General features: G+C 39.5%; 1 protein-coding gene across 1 annotated transcript in view; it reads right to left on the bottom strand.

Moving 5' to 3' along the window:
- Window positions 1-17,345, bottom strand: part of acss3 (acyl-CoA synthetase short chain family member 3) — a 59,184-nt gene extending 41,839 nt beyond the window's left edge. The window contains exons 1-7 of the mRNA XM_084711098.1: window positions 16,988-17,345; window positions 14,917-15,061; window positions 12,907-13,095; window positions 10,482-10,616; window positions 6,122-6,262; window positions 5,350-5,430; window positions 4,150-4,245 (exon numbers count right to left, since the gene is read on the bottom strand). Coding sequence (XP_084567224.1) covers window positions 4,150-4,245; window positions 5,350-5,430; window positions 6,122-6,262; window positions 10,482-10,616; window positions 12,907-13,095; window positions 14,917-15,061; window positions 16,988-17,328 — 1,128 coding nt within the window. The 5' untranslated portion in view covers window positions 17,329-17,345. The remainder of the gene's footprint in view (window positions 1-4,149; window positions 4,246-5,349; window positions 5,431-6,121; window positions 6,263-10,481; window positions 10,617-12,906; window positions 13,096-14,916; window positions 15,062-16,987) is intronic.
- Between the last annotated feature and the right edge of the window lie 3,085 nt (window positions 17,346-20,430).

Raw genomic sequence — 20,430 nt, 5'->3', positions numbered from 1 at the left:
GAAGTAGTAGTAGCAGAAGTAGTAGTAGTAGCAGAAGTAGTAGTAGTAGTAGTAGCAAAAGTAGTAGTAGTAGTAGTAGAAGTAGTAGTAATAGTAGTAGTAGTAGCAGAAGTAGTAGTAGTAGTAGCAAAAGCAGTATTATTAGTTGCAAAAGTAGTAGTAGTAGCAGAAGAAGCAGGTTTGAAGATTTTCCCCATAGAGTTCCATTGTAAAAATTGGTTAAAAAAAGTTTAATAGTGTAAAAACTATAAAAGTGAGAAAGCTCAAAAGTAATACCAGCAATGTCCTAAAAAAGCTGAACAGTATAATAGTTGAATGGTTTAAATAGCATAAAGTATGAAGGAGTTGAAACATGTTAAAAAAGGTACGGAAGTAGAATAATAATAATAACTAGAAAAATTGCATTTCCTGGCTGAAATGCAGTGGGAATGCTTAATGCTGAAAAGAATTTGAAAAAAGTGGCTGAAAACGCCATAACTGTAGCACAAAGTATGCAGAAGCAGTACAAGTTCAAAGTCGAGTACTGTAAAAAGTTGAAGACTGTAAAAAGAATAAAAGTTACAAAAGTTGAAGACTAATAGGCTAAAAGTGCTGAAAGAGCTGAGCAGAATGATGGTTGAATGGTTTCTGTAGCACAAAGTATGCAGGAGCAGTGCAAGTTCAAAGTTGAGTACTGTAAAAAGTTGAAGACTGTAAAAAGAATAAAAGTTACAAACGTTGAAGACTAATAGGCTAAAAGTGCTGAAAGAGCTGAGCAGAATGATGGTTGAATGGTTTCTGTAGCACAAAGTATGCAGAAGTAGTGCAATTTCAAAGTTGAGTAGGTTTTGAAAATTCGTCCCATAGACTTACATTGTAAAACTTAAAAAAAGTTTTACAGTGCAAAAAACTATAAAAGTGAAAAAGCCAAAAAGTAATAGCAGCAGTGTCCTAAAATGGCTGAACAGTATCTGTAGCACCAAGTATTTCAGTTTAAGTAGTAGTTTTTTAATAGCAGTAGTAATAATAGTTTTACAGTGTAGTAGTAGTCGTAGTAGTAGAAGTTGTAGTAGTAAGTAGAAGCAGCAGTAGTAATAGCAAAAGTAGTAGTAGTATTAGTAGAAGCAGGTTTGAAGAGTTCCATTGTAAAAATTGGTTAAAAAAAACAACTACTACACTTTAAAACTAATAATAGTTTTACAGTGTAGTAGTAATAGTACTAGTAGTAGTAGTAGAAGTAGTAGTAGTAGCAGAAGTAGTAGTAGTAGCAGAAGTAGCAGAAATAGTAGTACTAGTAGCAGAAGTAGCAGTAGCAAAAGTCGTAGTAGTAGTAGTAGTAGCAGAAGTCGTAGTACTAGTAGTACCAAAAGTAGTAGTAGTAGTAGAAGCAGAAGTAGTAGTAGGAGAAGTAGTAGAAGTAGTAGCAAAAGTAGTAGTAGCAGAAGTAGTAGTAGTAGTAGCAAAAGTAGTAGTAGTAGTAGTAGAAGTAGTAGTAGTAGCAGAAGTAGTAGTAGTAGTAGCAGTACTAGTAGTACTAGCAGAAGTAGTAGTAGTAGTAGCAGAAGTAGTAGTAGTAATAGTAGCAAAAGTAGTAGTAGTAATAGCAAAGGTAGTATTAATAGTAGCAGAAGTAGTAGTAGCAGAAGTAGTAGTAGTAGCAGAAGTAGTAGTAGTAGTAGTAGCAAAAGTAGTAGTAGTAGTAGTAGAAGTAGTAGTAATAGTAGTAGTAGTAGCAGAAGTAGTAGTAGTAGTAGCAAAAGCAGTATTATTAGTTGCAAAAGTAGTAGTAGTAGCAGAAGAAGCAGGTTTGAAGATTTTCCCCATAGAGTTCCATTGTAAAAATTGGTTAAAAAAAGTTTAATAGTGTAAAAACTATAAAAGTGAGAAAGCTCAAAAGTAATACCAGCAATGTCCTAAAAAAGCTGAACAGTATAATAGTTGAATGGTTTAAATAGCATAAAGTATGAAGGAGTTGAAACATGTTAAAAAAGGTACGGAAGTAGAATAATAATAATAATAAAGAATAGAAGAACAATAGTGGGAATGCCTTAAGCATTCCCACTAATAAAGAATAGAAGAACAATAGTGGGAATGCCTTAAGCATTCCCACTAATGAGTGGCCCTCAACAGAAGAAATAAGATGCATAAAGATCAACAGACAGGCACGCATCCCTCTCAGACCCGCTCTGCAGATTCTGTTACATGCTAATAACCCTCCTCGTAATAAGCAGCCTGCATAGCCAGTGGGCAGAGGATTCTCAAGGCAAAGACAAATTACCTGTAAAATCAGATGCATCAATATCAAGAGGCTGTTCAAAACACACATTCATGCAGAAAAATATTTCAGCAAAGCTTGTTTATTCCTTCACCATTCATCTTTATTAGATAGCCGGGTGTGCAGCATGTAAATGTTGTTGTCCGTTAGGTTTGAACTAATACTAACTTTTGCTAAAATATGCCTCCCACTTCATTTCAGGGTAAAAATGAAAAAAGAAATCTTTACATGGATGTGCCAATCAATCGGCCAATTGCAGGAAACGGCTGGGTTTCAGCTTGACTGGCCGTGATCAGGGGCCAGCTGGTCAGCGTCAGATATCCAAGTCTCTGCCAGTCAAATTTACATGCAACACCACATCCATTTTCAACGGTGCTGGTCACAGCCACACACACAGTATGCCATCGGCGTTAAGAGGAGCAACAGACTTAAAACAGGACAGAGAGAAGAGAGACTAAGAAGAGACAGAGCAGATGAGCAGCTGACAGTGTTGCAGAGCAATAGTAAACCGTATTATAATGAACAAGATACATCACGTCAAAGATGGCACCCATTCAGTCCATTGAGAGTTGGTGTAAAAGCCAAAAAACTTTTCTAGCTTCCGGGTTTACTTCCTGGTTATACAGCCCACTGAATATGTGCAGCAGTGTTTCCTTACTTCGACAATAGTGCCTTATAGGGAAAATGCTTTTTAGGTCTCAGGGGAATTTTATGCTCCAAAACCACAAGTGGCCACTGAGAAAAACTGGAGGTCAGGCTGAGTGGCATGGTTTATATATTACATCTAAGTTTCCAGCTCTTCAGACTAACAACAGCTAGAATTCTACTGTTGATAAATATTAAAACTGACAGTTAGAATCTCACCTCCATTTCACTGCGAAGAATAAACAGCATTTTCTCATCCAAACTAATTTAGCCCTCTGCTTTCGCTTTTTCTCACAGCCGAGTATTACTAAAGCAAATTGCTGCACCACATCAGTCTCCATTTTGTTTAAATTTGTGTCCCCATGAGATCATAAGTGATCACGCTCCCTGTGGTGCGATAATAATAATACCCCGAGGGTGTGATGCGCCATCATTTTCAAATCTTGTAGTGTGTGCATGTTTGAGATTAGAGGGAAGAACACATGTGAAGTTTTTCTTTCCGTGTGTGATGCAACCAAATTTCAAAATCGGTTAGGAATTTAAGACATCTGTAGCCAGCAGTAGGGAATGAAGACAGAGAGAAATAGAGGAGAGGACATGAGGACAAAGGGCAAGAAAATGTGAGAGAAGACAGGAGGAGAGGGGGGTGGAAAATGGATAAGAAGGAAAGGGAGAGAAATACCTGGCAGTAACCTGGAGCACTTCTGTAGAAATTGTAAAAGTTTTATTATGAGCATACAATTTAAAGGTAGAATCTGTTTGCAAATGCAGTAGAAAGATACCAGAGCATCTAATAACACTTTGGGTTGGCAAAAATGTCAATTAAAGGTCAAATCGGCCAAAATCTGAACTGGCAGGTCAGACTTTTTAAACAAAAACCAGAATCTGCCATGAAGATTGCAGTTGGTACATCTCTAATACTCTTCAAAATTTAAATGGAATAATAAAATAACTGCGTGAAAGACTGACACAGAGAGCTGCAGTCCGTCTCTTCTCAGTGAACTGTGGCAGCATGAGTCAAAAATGGCAACAGGGTGAAACAGTTCACCACATCTTGAACTCGTATAAACAGGAGCCATGAACCAAATATGGATGTGTTCAGCGTGCAGAGCCAACGCAGCCACAAACCAACAACCTTTACAGCTTTCTAAGTTGTACAACTCAGATTTAATTGCACATGTTCTGGTATCGATGTTTGCAGTGCTGCTGTGGTTAGTTTCAGATATTAAACTTCATCTGCAGGGACGTACCTCATAGAGGATCGTGCTGTTGCCATGGAGCAGAGGACCGTAGCAGATATACGAGTGGCCGACCACCCAGCCCAGGTCTGACGCAGCCCACCAAACCTGCAACAGGTGAAAAAGATGAAATATGCACCTAATCTGTCTTTTTTTTTAAATTCTCTTCATGTCTAATTCTCTTTTTATTGGTTTAAACATCAATTTATCCATCAAGCAGTATCTCTTTTCTTATAATTTTTTTAAACATTGAAGATGTTTTGAAGAATTCACAGAAAAAAAAGAGGATTATGGAATAAAATGGTCAAGATGCTGTATGCACATCAGCACACCTGCACATGTATCCAAACATCCTGTCCTTTTTACGATTTCTTATGTATTAATATTCAACTGTACACTTTAAACTAGTTATTTAATTTAAGTAATAAATAAATAAATCAAAGGAAAACGGCACATCTTGTTTTATTTATGCACCTACACCTCGTACAGTACATTTTAACTTCTGTCAGAGTAGAAGATGATGAACCAAGGAGTTCTCTGATTTGCACATTATATTATATTAAGTCTGACCTAACTGCTGATACATATTCAATCCAATTTTCAGTCCAGAAGAGTCCAACTTCTCCATCATAACAGTATTCAGGACTGACTTATCAACTATTAAATTAATAACCAACCATTCTGATAATTGATTAACTGTTCTGAGCATTTTTTTTGTTAAGAAATGTCCAAATTCTTTGATTCTGGCTCCTCAAATCTGAATATTTTCTGGTGAATTTGGTCCTCTGTGAGAGTAAAATTGAATATCATTGGGTTGTGGACAAAACAAGACATTTGAGGACATCACCTTGGGCTTTGGGAAACACTGATCAACATTTCCCACCATTTTTGGACAACTAATTGATAAATTGAGGAAATGACTGACAGATAGATCAATGGCCATGACATTAACTGTATTTCACTTGTCTTTGCAGCTTCCTATGTGAAGCATATAAACACTTATAAATCAGATAGATTCTTTAAAAATGATGAATGTAAATGAAAAATTAAAAAAAACAGAAGCAAAACATACTACTTCCAAAACATATGAGTTTTCAGTTGTCATAAATAATACAACAGTGATGAAATCTTTCAAGTACAGAGCAATCTATCTCTCCACCGACTGCATGCTCTTTGTTCTCTAACAGAGGAGCAGGTTCTTTATTGCCTTACATCTCCAGGACTGAGTCCATAAATATTTGACATGGTCCATTTCAGCATCACAGCATAGCCCGCAGTGTCTCGCACAACACCCTGGGGGACAAGATAAGAAAAACATCAGACGTGTGACAGGTACTGCGCTAAGCAAAGAGGCAGGGGTTTAATATCAATCTAAACACACAGACGCTCTGCCCTGCTGCACTGAAGCAGATGGTATTTTGTTTTCAAAATCTCAAACCGCTTCCAATTTCCGGCTGTTATTAGCTAATGGCGCCGTATGAATATTTTTTGAGCGATATAGTTTCCTCAAGTCCCTGTGTCTGCAATTATAGAGTTTCATTCAAAGTTATGGCCTCCCCACAGCAAAAAACGAGAAAGTCACAGTGAGTCGTAGAGAAAAAAGCCGGCAATAACAGCACTATTAAGCTCGAGAAGTAGCCAGCAGGTGGATATTTCATATCATCTGTTGGTCAAAGACAAAATGATGCCATTTGAAAGGAGCTGGGGAGTTTTTCCCTATTTGAAACTGCCTGCAGGCAATTCCTCCTGCATGAGCTCCAGCTCCTGCTGTGTGAAATGCTCCGTCTTATTTATGTCACGGCGGTGGTGTTTAGATTGGGCCTGGATTGTTTTGCGGAGTCAAAGAGCAGATGAGTCACACAGAGGCTCTGCACAGCACTGACAGAATTTCAGACAAACGGGACCAACAGTAACTTCTGCGACTCGTCCGTGCGAGAATGTGTGTTTGAATGATTTTCAATAACTTTCCCTGTGACGTCGGTACCTTTGGTGTCCCTGTGGTCCCAGATGTGTAGAGGACGTACAGAGGGTGGTTGGAGGGAACAGAAACGCAGTCATGCGGCCGAGCTGTGGCCATCTCTTCATCCCAGTCCAGACTCAAGTCCGGACTCATCGACACTTTCTCCTAAAACACACACAAACACAAGGAACACACATCTTTTCATTCAGATAAAACTGCTATAAAAGGAAACTGTTAAGCTGTTGTTAAGCTTCAAATGGCTTTAATACATCTCTAGGTGTTCATATGAGTTAGTAATCAATGCCACTTTCAAAGCTTTTTTTCCCAGTTTGTGGAAAAAGGACAAACTCAAACCATTATTACACTGGAGGATATAAATTCTCACTTCCAAGTCAAACAAATATATATTTTACACATGACCTGTTCAATTACTGTTTAAGAAGGGCCACATGTTAGTGGCCAGGGTTTCAGACTTTTACATCTATGTCTGACCCGTTTAAAATTCTGCCCATTGATTCCTACACAAATTTCTCTCACACTTGTTTCAGATTAAACCGTGTCCTGCAAACACCCACTGCATATCGACCCGGCTATCTGTCCAAGCATACAGACATGCAAGCTGAACCCGTGCACCTTCTCTCGTCTCCTAATGCATTTGTCTTGTTAAATTGTGATTGTAGAATTATTCTCAGTTAACCTACTCAGCCAGTGCCAAGTTGCTCGATTATCAGGGGAGTGGTACAAATTGTGTGAGTCTTGTAACCATTACCTCAATCCAGCAAATGCGATGCTACAAAATGATTTCCAAGGATGGAATACACCTCTGTAGTTACATTAAGCCCTTTTTTAACACAGAGACTGTGCAATAGTGCTACAACAAAGGCTTTACCCTAAACCACTAAACACTAAACCTGTGGATTCCAAAGTGGAGGGGCCGTAGAGCCACTACAAGTTAAATGAATACAATTTATGTAGGGGAAATAAAGAAACAAGACTTTTTATCAGTTGCTTCCCGAGTTATTGTTAATTAATGATAATAAATGATGTGGTGGGAGGGTAGGAGGAGGTCTGCCAGAAAAAATTTGGAAACCACTGCACTAAGCCAAACAACGCAGCTATAAACCCGCCGAAGAGTGTGATTTTAGACAGCACAACAGCATCACAGAATCAAAAGAGGCGTGACGTAACACAACAGCGCACCGGTGAACAAGTCATTCTGCTCATCTCTTCTTTTCCGATCACACACAGAGCTGATACTCTCATGGATTTACAACATAAAGCTTTTTTTTGTGTGTGCTCCTGGAGGAAGTGGGCGTCGCTTCTGCTGCACAATTAAGTTTAAAGAATCGCCTCGCGGGATGATATGCGGGAAAGAAACGGGGAACATGTAACTTTCCCTGTCGACTCACCTCTGCTGGCAGCTTTTACACAGATGGCAAGGTGGAATAAAGGCGCAACAGTCCCGCCGTGAACAGCCTGTGTAAAAGTTGCTGGTAAAATAGCCTCTATAAATCCCAAAATATTAAAGAAACATTAGTTTAACCCTGTGACACCCATAAAACACCCATGCACTTTAAAATATCAGCAGGTTATCTAAGTAAAATCATTATAATACACTATCTTTTCATATTTATAAATGATAACAAAGCCAGATTTGATCCACACGTCACAAATTGAATAGGCCTGTTTTGCATAGTGACATAATATCATTCACTAGACGTTTCTGTTTTAACTCCCATCACTCATTCCAATCTTTTATAGTCGCCAACAGGTCATTTCAGGTCACAGATTCATGCCCCTTACATCTCTGACATCTGTCTCACTTGTAACTTTTGTGAATCTCTTTGATCCTTACATGTCATTAACATTTAAATCATCCCGGGAGAACAAAGATGGGCCTGATCATCTCTCTGTCTTTGGCTCTCAGAGAACGAGCTGAAGACTGAGACATCTGTGTGATATCACAGAGACTCTTGAGGCGGAGGACAGACAGCTGATAAAACATCACTTTACTCAAAAACAAGCGGGAGTAAAACTTGGCTGATTTAACAGGCTGTGTTCAAGGAAGCACTTAAATCTTGCTTACTGAACGCAGTGACTGATGAAGCGGCCGAACTGCCCTCGTAGCGGTGCTTCGTGCAAATTTGAGGGATTAAATTTCCAGTGAATTTCACAAGAAAAATTCCACTGAGTTTACTGGTAACAGCCTCGTGTCCACCGTGTCTTTCTTCAAAATAATGATGCAGCTCCCTACAGCGATGTCTTAACTCACCAGATCCTTCACTGATAGACGCCACTGGAGCATCCAGACCAGATAAAACAAATCTTGTAATGTTAATTTAAAAACAACAGACTCAGACATAGGAACACGCTGGAGCGGATATCAAATTTGAGAGGAACAATGGTAAGTGTGCATCGATTTCAAGAATAGTTTCTGTCCTCCAGGCCTAAAATTCTGTGCTTTTCTTTTATGCCTGCGTGAAGGTGAAGCAAATTCCAGCTCGCTGTCACCATATTAATGCATGTGTGAGAGCTGTATAATCATTCGACACAGCTCAGCCTGCTTCCAGACTGGATCCGCGCCAGACTGCTTATGACATCCGTCCCCTCAGCTGCAAACACACTTCACACGTCTTTTCACTCTCTCTCATCTGCTTGAACCAGCTACACATAATTTCGTCTTGTGATTCGACGGCAGGACTTTCTGTATTTTCCTCATGTTTTTGTGTCTAAGTGACTAATGGGACAAAAGTCTTTGAAACCGGTCCAGTATGGAGGGTGAGCGCTGCAGCCGTCAGAAGAGAAACTGAGCTGCAACATGATTCTTAGGGGCAACCACGCAACGTCAAAGTGATGATGTGTTGGGGTCTGTACCAAATAAACATTATTTCTTTCATATGAAGAGCAAGATTTTTAGGGGCATCTCTACAGTGCCTCCTGCTGTTTTCTCACACATTTTTCACTTTTCAAAAACACTGCTTTTTGCTTCTGTGATTTGGATATTGCACTTGACCATACTGCGATTTCGATAACGTTGCAATCAACTGTGTGGCCCTAGTAGCAGCTATCAAATAAAAAGAAGACCAAAGTTAACTGTCATGTTTAATAATTGTTTTCATTTATTACTTCATATGCCAATTATTCTATAAATTAATCAATTAATCATTTGGTCTATAAAAAAGGTCCATCCATGAGTCTTTATAGGTCTCATTTTGCCAGTCCAAAACACAAAGATATTCAGTTTAATGTTATAACAAACAAAAAAAATCTTCATATTTGAGAAGCTGAAAACAGCTTTTTCTCCCATTTTTCCATGAAAAATGTATTTAACAATCAATCTATCTATCAAATCGTCTGTCAATGGAAAAAAATCGGTTAGGTGACTAACAGTTGCAGCTCTGGTTTAGTCTTAATCAAATTAAATGAATCAGAAGAACAACAAACATTCTTGGATATCATCTCCACAGAGATGCATTCAACAAACGTGTGTCAGGTTTGAAGCTCTACAGAAACTGTGTTTGGTTGCTTTTTTACCAGTTTGATTGTTGTTATAAGCGGCACATCTTTCCACTGTTCCATCAATCACCAGCTCTGGTTGTTTGGTTGCAATAAATCTTTAAATCACAGAGGTAAATGTCAAAATATTCTGGCTCCACATGCTGTTTCTCCCCGCTGCTTCTCTGATGTCCGACCTCCCTCTCGCTCCTCTGCTGATATTTTAACCGCAAAGGGTTTATTTTGACTGAACCAGAGCTGGTGATTATTGGAAAAGTGGAACGTTTTACTTGATTTCAGCTGCATCTGAGCGAAGATGATAGTGAAGTTAAAATGACAGTTTTGGGAAAGGAGTGTGGTTAGTTTGGCGAGGAGCACGAAAAACAGCTGTTTCTAGTCCAACAAAACACATTTTACTCCCAAGCAACCCTTTCCAGAATGCTGTCAGACATTCTGAGCCTGTCGGTGGCAAAAACAAGCACTTTTAGTGGGCGTAGTTTGCGGTTGCACAGTTGTCCAGAGGGATTATGCTGTAGCTTAGTTTAGATTCTGCAGGTTGCAGCACTCTCCCTCAGCACTGGACCAATTTCAGAATTTGGAGAGACAAAAACATGAGAAAATAGGGTTCAGGCTGAAAAATACCAAAGTTACTCTTTAAAATCTAACACTATAAGTTCAGTTCGATGATTAAATGCTTTCTTAGAGGTTAAAAACTGCCTCCTTTAGCCTCGAGAAAACCTTTTCTCCCAAGAGCAGCTGCACCACATGGCTAAGCTAATCAGGTGTACATATGGCCGCCACATCATACATTTACATTACGACCAGCAGGTTTAGAAACAACAACTGCCATATTGTCAAATTAAGCTTTATAATGCTTTGTGCCTCTTACCATGTTGGGCCTGTTGTAGATGAGGACTTTCGAGGGCCTGTGAGAGCTCAGCTCCAAGGCCTTCTCCACCAGGGGAATGTACTCCACCCTTCTGCCAGGCTCGATGCCAAACGAGGCTGTAACCATCAGCTTGGGCTAAAAAAAAAAAAAAAAAACGGATCAGGTGAGAGTTTGATTGCATTTAAATGTTAAGAACTTGCAGCATTATGATATGTTTCTACAGCTATATTAGATTAAGCTGCTGTTCCCATCATACCTGATGTTTGGCTGCATTTTTTTTTTTTTTTTTACAGGGTATTAGTGGTATGAGTCTGTTGCCTGTGGCAGCGCTCCAGCGTCGAGTCAAAGTCAGTTCACGTAAGCCTTATTAACATGCATATGATAATGATTCCATAGTAAACAGCAGGCTTACCACACAACTCTGAGGTGTTTCTACAGAGGCAGCAATATTTCCTTTAACTTTTTAGAATTTAAAGTTTGATGTAAATGAACTTGTGCCACAGCTTTGAAGGAAAAGGCCTCTAAATGAGACACACCCAGCTGCGCTGCTGCAGTGTCTACAGCAAGGATTATTCACGCTTTTTATTAGTGTGGTTAGAAGTTATGAAAGCATGTTCCAAAGTATTTGGTTATAAAATCGGTTTGGCACAAATCAGAGGTCATGTCAGTGTCTAAAACCTGTTCTACACACTTTTAAATGGTTTTTTAAAAGGGATGAAATATTTAGGCATATAAATGAATGCAAGAGGGTAAAGAGAAGACAGTAAATGTTTATAGTCCCACATATAAATTACCTCACTGGAATGATACCAATATGTACTCCAGAACATTACTACTCCGATATAACAATATGATAAAACACTTTATTTAAGCTGGAAGAAAGTCTAGAATTCATATCGACAAGTTCTACCAGCCAAAGAAGGGAAGAGGCTTATCACTACCAACATAAAATCTTGCAGATTCTTTTGAAATCGCTAAGCTTGTCAGACACCGACACGGAACAATTTCTGATCCCTGGAACAAGAATTAAAAAGGTAATCTGGGAGAGGTACAAAAAAATGTAAGATCTTTCAAAAAAGACTAAAAATTATGCATCCATATGATACAACCCCAAAATAAAAATAGGTCAGCAAGGAATATATTGGGCACAGAAAACCAAATGAGCTACTTTCCATTACTAGAAGAGAATGAGGAAGAAATTCAATCTGGCGGGACAAGGACATCTTTGGAAATATTTATAAATTAGATACTGTCGAGGGGCACATTAGAATGATATAGGTAAAAGGATCTCATTAATAAAACAGTGTGCAGGATCCATACTAAAAGTGAGAGTGTGCACAGGATGAAGATGAGCTGGCTGAGCTGACTGCAGAAGGCAGAATGTGTGTACATCTCATTAATCTAAGACGCACATCCTATGCTTTCACTTTTACGACGTTAGGTTGGAACATAATTTACCTGTTGGGCCACAGACTGAAGAAAATGACAGCTTGAGTTTACCCAAAACTAGGCACAGTGAGACTGCAGCTAATTTCACACATCTCCAAAATGTTCATAGTCTTGGATCAGATTTTCCGTACAGGTGGGCACGTTCTCTTGCCAAGTTTGTTTTGTACAGATAACAACTTTTGCACAGGAAGTGGTGTACGTGCCTGTATTTTTGTTTTGTTTTGTTTTCCCTCTCCCTCCCTTTGTCGGTTTGGTTGCGGGATATTCTTGCTGTAAAACTCAATAAAACGTTACATTATATTAAAAAAAACAATGATCATTCACTTCTTTAATACCGAATTGCAGAGGGGGATTAATTTCCATGATAAGAGTCCTTGTTTACAGACCTCATAAGAGAGTCAACAACACTTCAACAGTTTAAACACTTGATCTAGTAGCTGTTGGCAATACTTCACAATACTGTGATTCTTCAGGTTTATATTCATATAAACACATCACTCAGCAGAGATTATTATCTTCAGAAACGTTCCCTGTCAAAATGTCAGGTTGGCCCATTAATTCTGCAGTTGCCCTGTTGGAAAAAAAAAAATCCCCGTGCAGATGGCATTGACATCATTCTTCAGCGTACGGTTGTGAAGAGAAAAGACAAGCCGAGTGCTTTCCGCTGTGTGTGATTCATTTCGAGCTTAACGAAACAAAGGCGCCTCGGGCACCTCTGTCTTTCAGAGTTTCTGATATTTGCAGAGTGAATCCTGCATGAAAATTGGAGCTGGAAAATTATTGGCTGCAGCCGCATTATTACCCTGCCTCGAATAAGAACAAAAAGTCATCACATGAGTCTGTCCTTTTTTTTTTTTAATGAGCAGCCCGGGTTCCTGAAGAGTGACACTGAATCAATAAATACCATGTTGTCCCGTTGTCGTGGCTCAGGAACGAAGAAAACTCAATCACGGACTGAATAACGAGATTTTCTCACCTTGGCGTGACTGATGCGGACGGAGAGCTCTTTGGAAGCGAAGCCGCCAAAGATGAGGCTGTGTGGGGCACCGATCCGTGAGCAGGCCAGCATGGTGAACATGGCCTGAGGCACCATGGGCATGTAGATGACGACCAGATCTCCTTTCCGTACCCCGTTCTTCACCAGGACTCCTGCTAACCTGGACACCTGGAACAAGATACAGACGACACAATGATCATTAGATCGTTTTAATGACAACAATAACCAGAATATCAACATAAACCAGTGAGAAAAGGCATTTTGTGCATGTTTTTTTAGGTCTAATACGAGGTCTATTGCTGATAAACTTTGACTGAACATAATCTGAAAAATTAATGAACTGAATATCTCTTTGCAAATTAAATTTAAGCGATTATTCAGTTTATTTGATAGGAGGCTGTATGAGGTACTAATCAACAGTCAGTGTTTTAGCTACAGCACACAGAAGTCAGCCTTTTATGAACAACAACCACTGCTGTATCGACCCCCACATAACCCAACTAAAATGTCATCTTGCTGTGTTTTTGGGTAGCAGTGGCTCAGAATTAAAGTTTTATCGGATACCTGCAGCCACTGCCAGTCAAAACAAACAAAAAAAGAACTAGACAACTGTGGTTAATAAGGCGAAAGCTGTGAGATGTCAGCAAGCCGCAACAAAATAAACAAAAAAAAACAAAAACAAAGAAAGATAATATTCCCATGCCTGCTTTCCTTATTTATAAAAATACAACCAATCAACTTCTAAATTAAAGTTTCTCTTTTTTACTAAGATAAGCTTTAATTGCCAAACATACTTAATTTAAACTCAACAGACAGAAACAAAATAAAACTCAACAAAACCATCTTGGCCAGTCTTTTCACTGTCATCACCACCTCCGGTTTGGTGGAAATGAATTCTTAATTCACCGTGTTAGACGTGAAAAGTGAGCATGTATGGGGCCGGCCAGTCTGATTTACTGGACTACCACTGCCTCCATCTTTACGTTATTGTGCGATTTTGTGTTTTAAAGAGGACAACTGAGATTCACATGCTAACGCAAACAAACTGCCAGATTGAGGCGGGAGTGTTCTGCGAGGTGAAATCACCGATTTCGTCTGGTTGGTTTGTAGAGGCTGATATTTGACTTATATAACAGCTGTGTTCTGCCCCTGTAGCTCAGTTGGTGGAGCATAAACCCCATGTACTGATACTGATTAGTCCCCTGCAGCGCCCCCCCGGTTCGACTCCTGCCTGCCACCCATTTACTGCGTGTCATCCCCTCTCTCTACCTTCATTCCTGTCATACACTCAGCTGTCACTGTCAGAAAAACAGCAAAAGCCCCAAAAAGATCTTTTAAAAAAGGCTGTCTGACAGCAAGGTAAGGCAGTGAAAATATCCCAGCATACTCTTACAAAAATCTGTATCGGCTCTAGCGGCCAAAACCTGTTATTGCTGACCTCTGACAGCAGGTCACTGCTTAGCTTCTGTGCTGGTTCTTCTCTCTGCTTCTCCTTTAGCTAAAACACTATTTATAAGTACCTCATACAACCCCATTTCAAAATCTGAACCATCAGTGTCAATTTGCTTCGAGGGGCAAAGACCAGTACAAATCTGTAGCTTTTCCTCTGTTCATTTGGACCACATTTTGATAATTGTCCGTGCAATTGAGTGTTGATTGAAGCAACTGCCCAAATGTCAATTAAGTTAATTATTTCCCCTTTTTTCCCATTATTGCATTTTGCTGTCCTCCACGCTAATGTCGGCTCAATCTGGCTGAAAAGCTTGGCCCGCCGTCTCAGCTCAGGGATGGAGGGGGGAAAAGAAAAATGTATTTATCGTCATGGCAACACTGACGAATTCTAATTTCAGCGGTTGGGCGCTTGCCGCACAATCCATTTGTTGTTAACCACACGTCCTGGCAATCCAGATCAGGCTTTAACAAAGTGACTAATCCAGCTTTTTCGTGCCGGCCAGTTCTGTGATTTCTGCCTTTCAAAACATAACCGACCTGGTCCTGAAGTTCCCTGAAAGTGATGATCTGCTTGGTTCCAGTCACCGGGCTGTCATAAATGATGGCAGGCTGCTCTCCACGGCCGCCCTCTACGTGACGATCCACGGCGTTGTAGCACATGTTCAGCTTCCCTCCAACAAACCTGACGGAAACAAACATAATCAACCAGCAACATCAGTATTCAAAGATAAAATATATTCTTAAATATGTGCATACACACTGCAGGTATCTAAATATACAGGTAATTAAAATGCATCCTGTGCAACAGCCTCCGTCAACACCTCTCTAAAAACAGACTGTTCTGAAGGTGTATTTTTGGCTTGTAGGATTCCTACTTTTTACTTAAAAATGGAACCAAACTTTATGAAATCAACTGCAGGAAGCAACAACACACGCAGTTGCCTTTGCCAGCAGCACAGAGCAAATCAGTGTACTCGATAAAGCGACAGTTTCAACTGCGGTGCTGTGCATATGGATGAAGAGCAGAAGGCAGGTGGAGCAGATGGTGTCTGGAAGCTGCTGTTTTGGAAGCCAGAGACACGCGGTGACTGTGTCCTTCATTTTAACATAACAGTACCAGATTCAGGCAGCTCTGGGGTTTTTGCTACCAACCTGGATAGATGGTAGCAATAGCCGCCCACCAAAACACATTAACAAAAACACATTTTCACGTCATTGTCACTGGAGGAGGGTGTATGTGGGCTGCTGCGTTTGAATGTTTGCTTTTCCAAGGAACATCAATTTTCACAGCTAATGTTAAAAACCAAACTATCATCCATCTAGGAAACATCCTAAATTACTTTAACATTAAATACAAGGACTTCTCGGTTATTTTCAAGTGATTTTTTTGTGAAATTTATTAAACTGTGAAGTCAAGAGTAGCCTCAGTTTCTGCCTCTCTTTCAAGAATTTTACTTGGTCACATCCAGCTCATTTTTAATACATCCACGGTCTAGAAGAGAACCCTCGATTTGAGAAACTCTCTGGAGAATTTTACTAGTTTCATCTTATAGTGCACCTTGTACAAACTAAGAGTGAAAGTTTACACAAAAAACACTTGTTAGGTAGGTAAATATAATAGTTTTGGTTAAAACAATCATCCTTGCAAGATCTTTCACTTTCTATGTTTGAAGACATTTTCAGCATTTTAACACTCCTCTACTCAGATGGAGGGAAGAAAAATGATGATTTTTCTTTACTGTAAAACACTATAAGAGGTTTCCACTGTGTATGTATGTATATAAAATAAGTGGCCATTTATGCAATATTGCAAACTACAAAATAAATGTGTATAAGGTGGTGTACATCACATCTAGATGCATTTATATGTAAGACATAAATTGACATACACTATGTATATAGTTCACAGCCTTATCAGACATATGCATGGGGCGTCATTGTAAAGGAGAAAACACGTGTGTAAAGGTCTAAAAAGGACATATTGCTCTTATCACTGATGCCCTTGAGAGCACTTTGCCACTTTATCAGGCATTTCTAATCATCTTAACTACCTTAACAGCTTCAATGTTAATAGTCTGAAAAGCAGCATTCAGAAAAAAAAACAATATAACAGTGACAATGATAACCTGAACAATTATTAAAAATAATGATGGCCAAAAATAATATAAACAGAGGTATTATCCACTAATATTATCTAATAATTCAGGTTCAGTTCCATTCTGGTCAAGCAGAGCCAGGGGACTGCTGTTGGCTCACTGGAGAGGCTCTGGTGCACTAAATGGAACGGGACCGTAATCATTGATAACACCTGTTTTTACTCTGCTTGCGTCTTTGATGTCGCGCTGCTGTGAAAATTGTGTAATGGTGAATCTCGATCGATTTTATTTTCAAAGTGTTGCATTTCAGGGCCATAAATTCATCTCGACAATGTTTCAAAGTGTTTAAGACTTTACTTTCTTAAAGTTGACAAACTTTCAAGGATTTCAAGGATGCGAAATTGGGACAGGCTTTGAATTTGTTTGAGAGTGCCAGTTGTTTCTCAAGCACACTCAGCCATATGGAAGTGTTGCAACAGAAATACTTTGTGTTATACAACTCTGAAACCTACCAGTTTGGAAACACTGGATCCTCAATGTGCAGAGTTTTACTCCACGGTTCAAACCAGTTAACGTCCTGTCCCACCTCGCCCCAGAACGCCTCGGGGTTGTCCCGCGCCGAGGCGAAGGCTCGGCCGTACGCCGCGTCGGACGCATGGTTCCTGCAGCTCTGCAGGGACAAACACTTCTTGAAATCTGCAGACGCGTGCGGTCTTGCGGTTCTTACGCCACGTTGCTGTTGTTGTTGTGCAGCAGCAGAAAGAGTCCACAGTTTCCTCCCGGCTGTCCTCTTGCGCTGGAGGGGGGTGCAGCAGTGACTCAGGCGCAGAATGTGTTTAATCTGGGAGTGCATTGCAGCTGTAGCGTTTTTTTGTTTGTTTGTTTGTTTGTTTTTTTAAAAAAAACGTAAACTGTTTCGGCAGGTGAGGACCCGCTACTGATTTTCAACTATGACCGACGTCATGTGAGGCCGCCTCCAGCAGAATTCCTTACAATCCACTCAAGGAATGCGAACTCTGAACTGGATGTAGTCGATTGTGCAGGAGGAGCTTTGGGCCACAATCACAACTGTTACACAACACTTTAACACACTGTGACAGCAGCTAAAATCATTCACAGAAATATGTGGCGCTCAATAAAAGATGCTGCATAAATGAGAAAAAAAACTGCTTTCGTTTTTGGAGTTTTGCAACCAACATAGTTCAGCAGCTCCACTCAACCCCTAAGACATTATTACTGCAAAGCCTGGCAGCAAATAATTACCATAATTGTTGATATTGAAATGTTTATCAGAGCTTTTGAAGAAATCCCCACCCTCCAAAAAATCTATATCATTTACATATTTGATATTTTATTAGTATCATCATCAACTGTGAATATTTTTTGGTTTCTTTACTCTTTTATGTCATTAAACTGAATATCTTTGGGTTTTGGGGTGAAGAAATAATCATTAGTTGCAGCCTTAATTTATTTTAGAAACTAAATCAAATATTTTCCATTGCTCTTGGAAAATTTCACGTTTCCACTCTAAATTGATCTTATTCAATCTTTAATTAGTTTATTTAACCGTGTTTGTCGCTGTGGTGGTCATAATGCAGACTGCATTGCAAAATTTGTTTTGTGTCTTTTCTGGTAAACAAATTATGAAAGTCCCAGGCCTATTCTTATTCATTTTATGTCTATTTCACATTTTCTATTATGTATATTTTACATTTATTCTATGTCTTTATTGTCGATTATTTAAAACATTCAAAATCCACATTTTATTTTATTTATGCACAAAGAGTGAAACACACCCTCTCGATGTGTGTTTTTGTTTGTCCTGGCACAAATATTTGTAATACACACGTTATCTTTCTAATACATTTCTCAAGTGTTGCTCTTTCATATAACTAAGTACAACTGTGAAAACACAAAAACAAAAGACTCTACATCAAATTATTCCAAGGCTGCCCTGTATATTTTCTATCTTGTAAGGCGTCCTTGACCACAAAAAAAAAAAAAAAAAACCTGTGGCCTGTGGCATGTATTTTATGGCGCAAAACAAGAAGAAATCATTGATATTTGGTTGTGAAGCTCCTCTCCGTCACAGATCTTTGTTTACTACAAGCAGCATTAAATTTTCAGGTTCCTCCAGGGTGGAATAAACAACCCTCTTATTAAGAATGCAAATACCTCTGCTTAAAGTGATCAGGGAATGCATTTAGGGGCTTGTTTGAGTATATTTATGTACATAATTGGGTTTGTTAAAAACACAAAGTGTCTCCATCTTTCTGGGGTGGAAGAAGCGTTCAGATCCTTTGGTAAAAGTACTCATACCACGCTGTGAAAATAGTCAAACACAAGTAGATGCACTGCTTTCAAAACTTTAATTAAACTTAATTAAATAAAAGTATGGAAGTATTATCAGTAAAATGTACTTGTGCTGAAAGTAAAAGTAGTCATTGTGCAGTAAAATGGCCTCTTATTGTGTTTAACTCGTGATTATAAAGGTGAACCCTTCTGTGCTGCTATGGTTCCACACAGAACCCTCTCTGGGTGTTCTAATGAGAACCCGTTTATATTACGATACAAAGAACTCCTGATGAAAGAGATAAACCCTTCTGGAACCCTTTTGTCTGAGAGCGTTGTGGAGAAGAAGTAGAAAGTTGCATAAAATGGAAATACTCAAGTAAAGTGCAAACACTATGACGGTACTTGAGTAAATGTACTCAGTTACATTCCACCGCTGCCATGTGTTGTTAAGCTGAGTCACATGTTCCCGTCTCGTCACAACAACAGCTTGTCCAATCCTGTCGCACCACACGAACAACAGCAGCAGCAGCAGCTCTGTCATCCTCTCTGATGGCGTTACGTGTGTGCATCGCTTTCGTCACCGCCGTCATCCAAAACTGCTGGTAAATACCCATAATCCAGCTGAACCCCCCCGGACGTGACCCCTGCACACTGGTGCCCATGGTTGAGTAACTCATCCGTGTGATGTTTCAGGTCATCTGTTTCTATTTATACACGCGGAGCAGTGTTTTCCATCAGACAGTTCTGGAAGCATCATGCACTTTCCAGGAAACGCACAACATATTGCATTGCAACTACTGGTTTCATTTAATTTCTCACCAAAAGTGAGTTTCAGTGAAATCAGACCATAAATTTGGAAATTTTGGATTTGTGCTAGTGGATTTGGATTGGATTAAAGCCGAGGATAAGCTAAGTGAGACACAATTGCTTCTGAAACAAAGATTATCTTTGCACATGAACACCACTTTTACCACTTTTATGATTTTTGAAGTGTAAATGCAATTGCCAGAGGTAAGAAGCTGACAACAGGCTGTAAACAAACCACTCCATGGTCACGTGACTCGATTACATCCACTGTGTGACTGGTGTTTGTTGTGATGATGTTTAATGTCCATGACAACCGCTGCAGCCTCATTTAGCTACTTGTTAGCAACTACCTTTTTAATCAGGTGTTTACTGGCGTATTTTACGTCATAGAACAAAACCACAGACATTATTTCAGCCATCTAACCATAAAAAAAAAAAAACACTATCATGCAGACGAGGAACCGTTAATGCTAACATGCTAACTTTGGGGGTTTTAGGATTCATTCTGCACAAGTAAACAATCTGAATTGTTATCCATCACATCACATTTTTAGCCTGCAGGATTAGATAAAATAAAATAAGATATTAGCCACATGTAGCTTGATTTTTACCAAATGTTCAACTACAATCAAACTTTGATAGCCATACCTCCCCTCTCCTCTCAGGCTGTAATTTGTCCAGCCCGAGGGTCTCGCTAAATCACTGCTCCACCAGACCCCGCCATAACTCTTTTTATAACAGCGCAGATGCTATTGGCAGAATCGTTCTTACACTTTCTGGCACCGATCGGCACAAACTAATAGCTGCTTGCAAAGGCCAATCAGACCTAAACCGGCGTCCAAGACGGTTTGTT

Source organism: Lutjanus erythropterus, chromosome 22, assembly GCF_056507025.1.
Source record: "Lutjanus erythropterus isolate fLutEry1 chromosome 22, fLutEry1.hap2, whole genome shotgun sequence".
Lineage (NCBI taxonomy): Eukaryota > Metazoa > Chordata > Actinopteri > Lutjaniformes > Lutjanidae > Lutjanus > Lutjanus erythropterus.
This window is presented reverse-complemented; position numbering and strand designations above follow the sequence as displayed.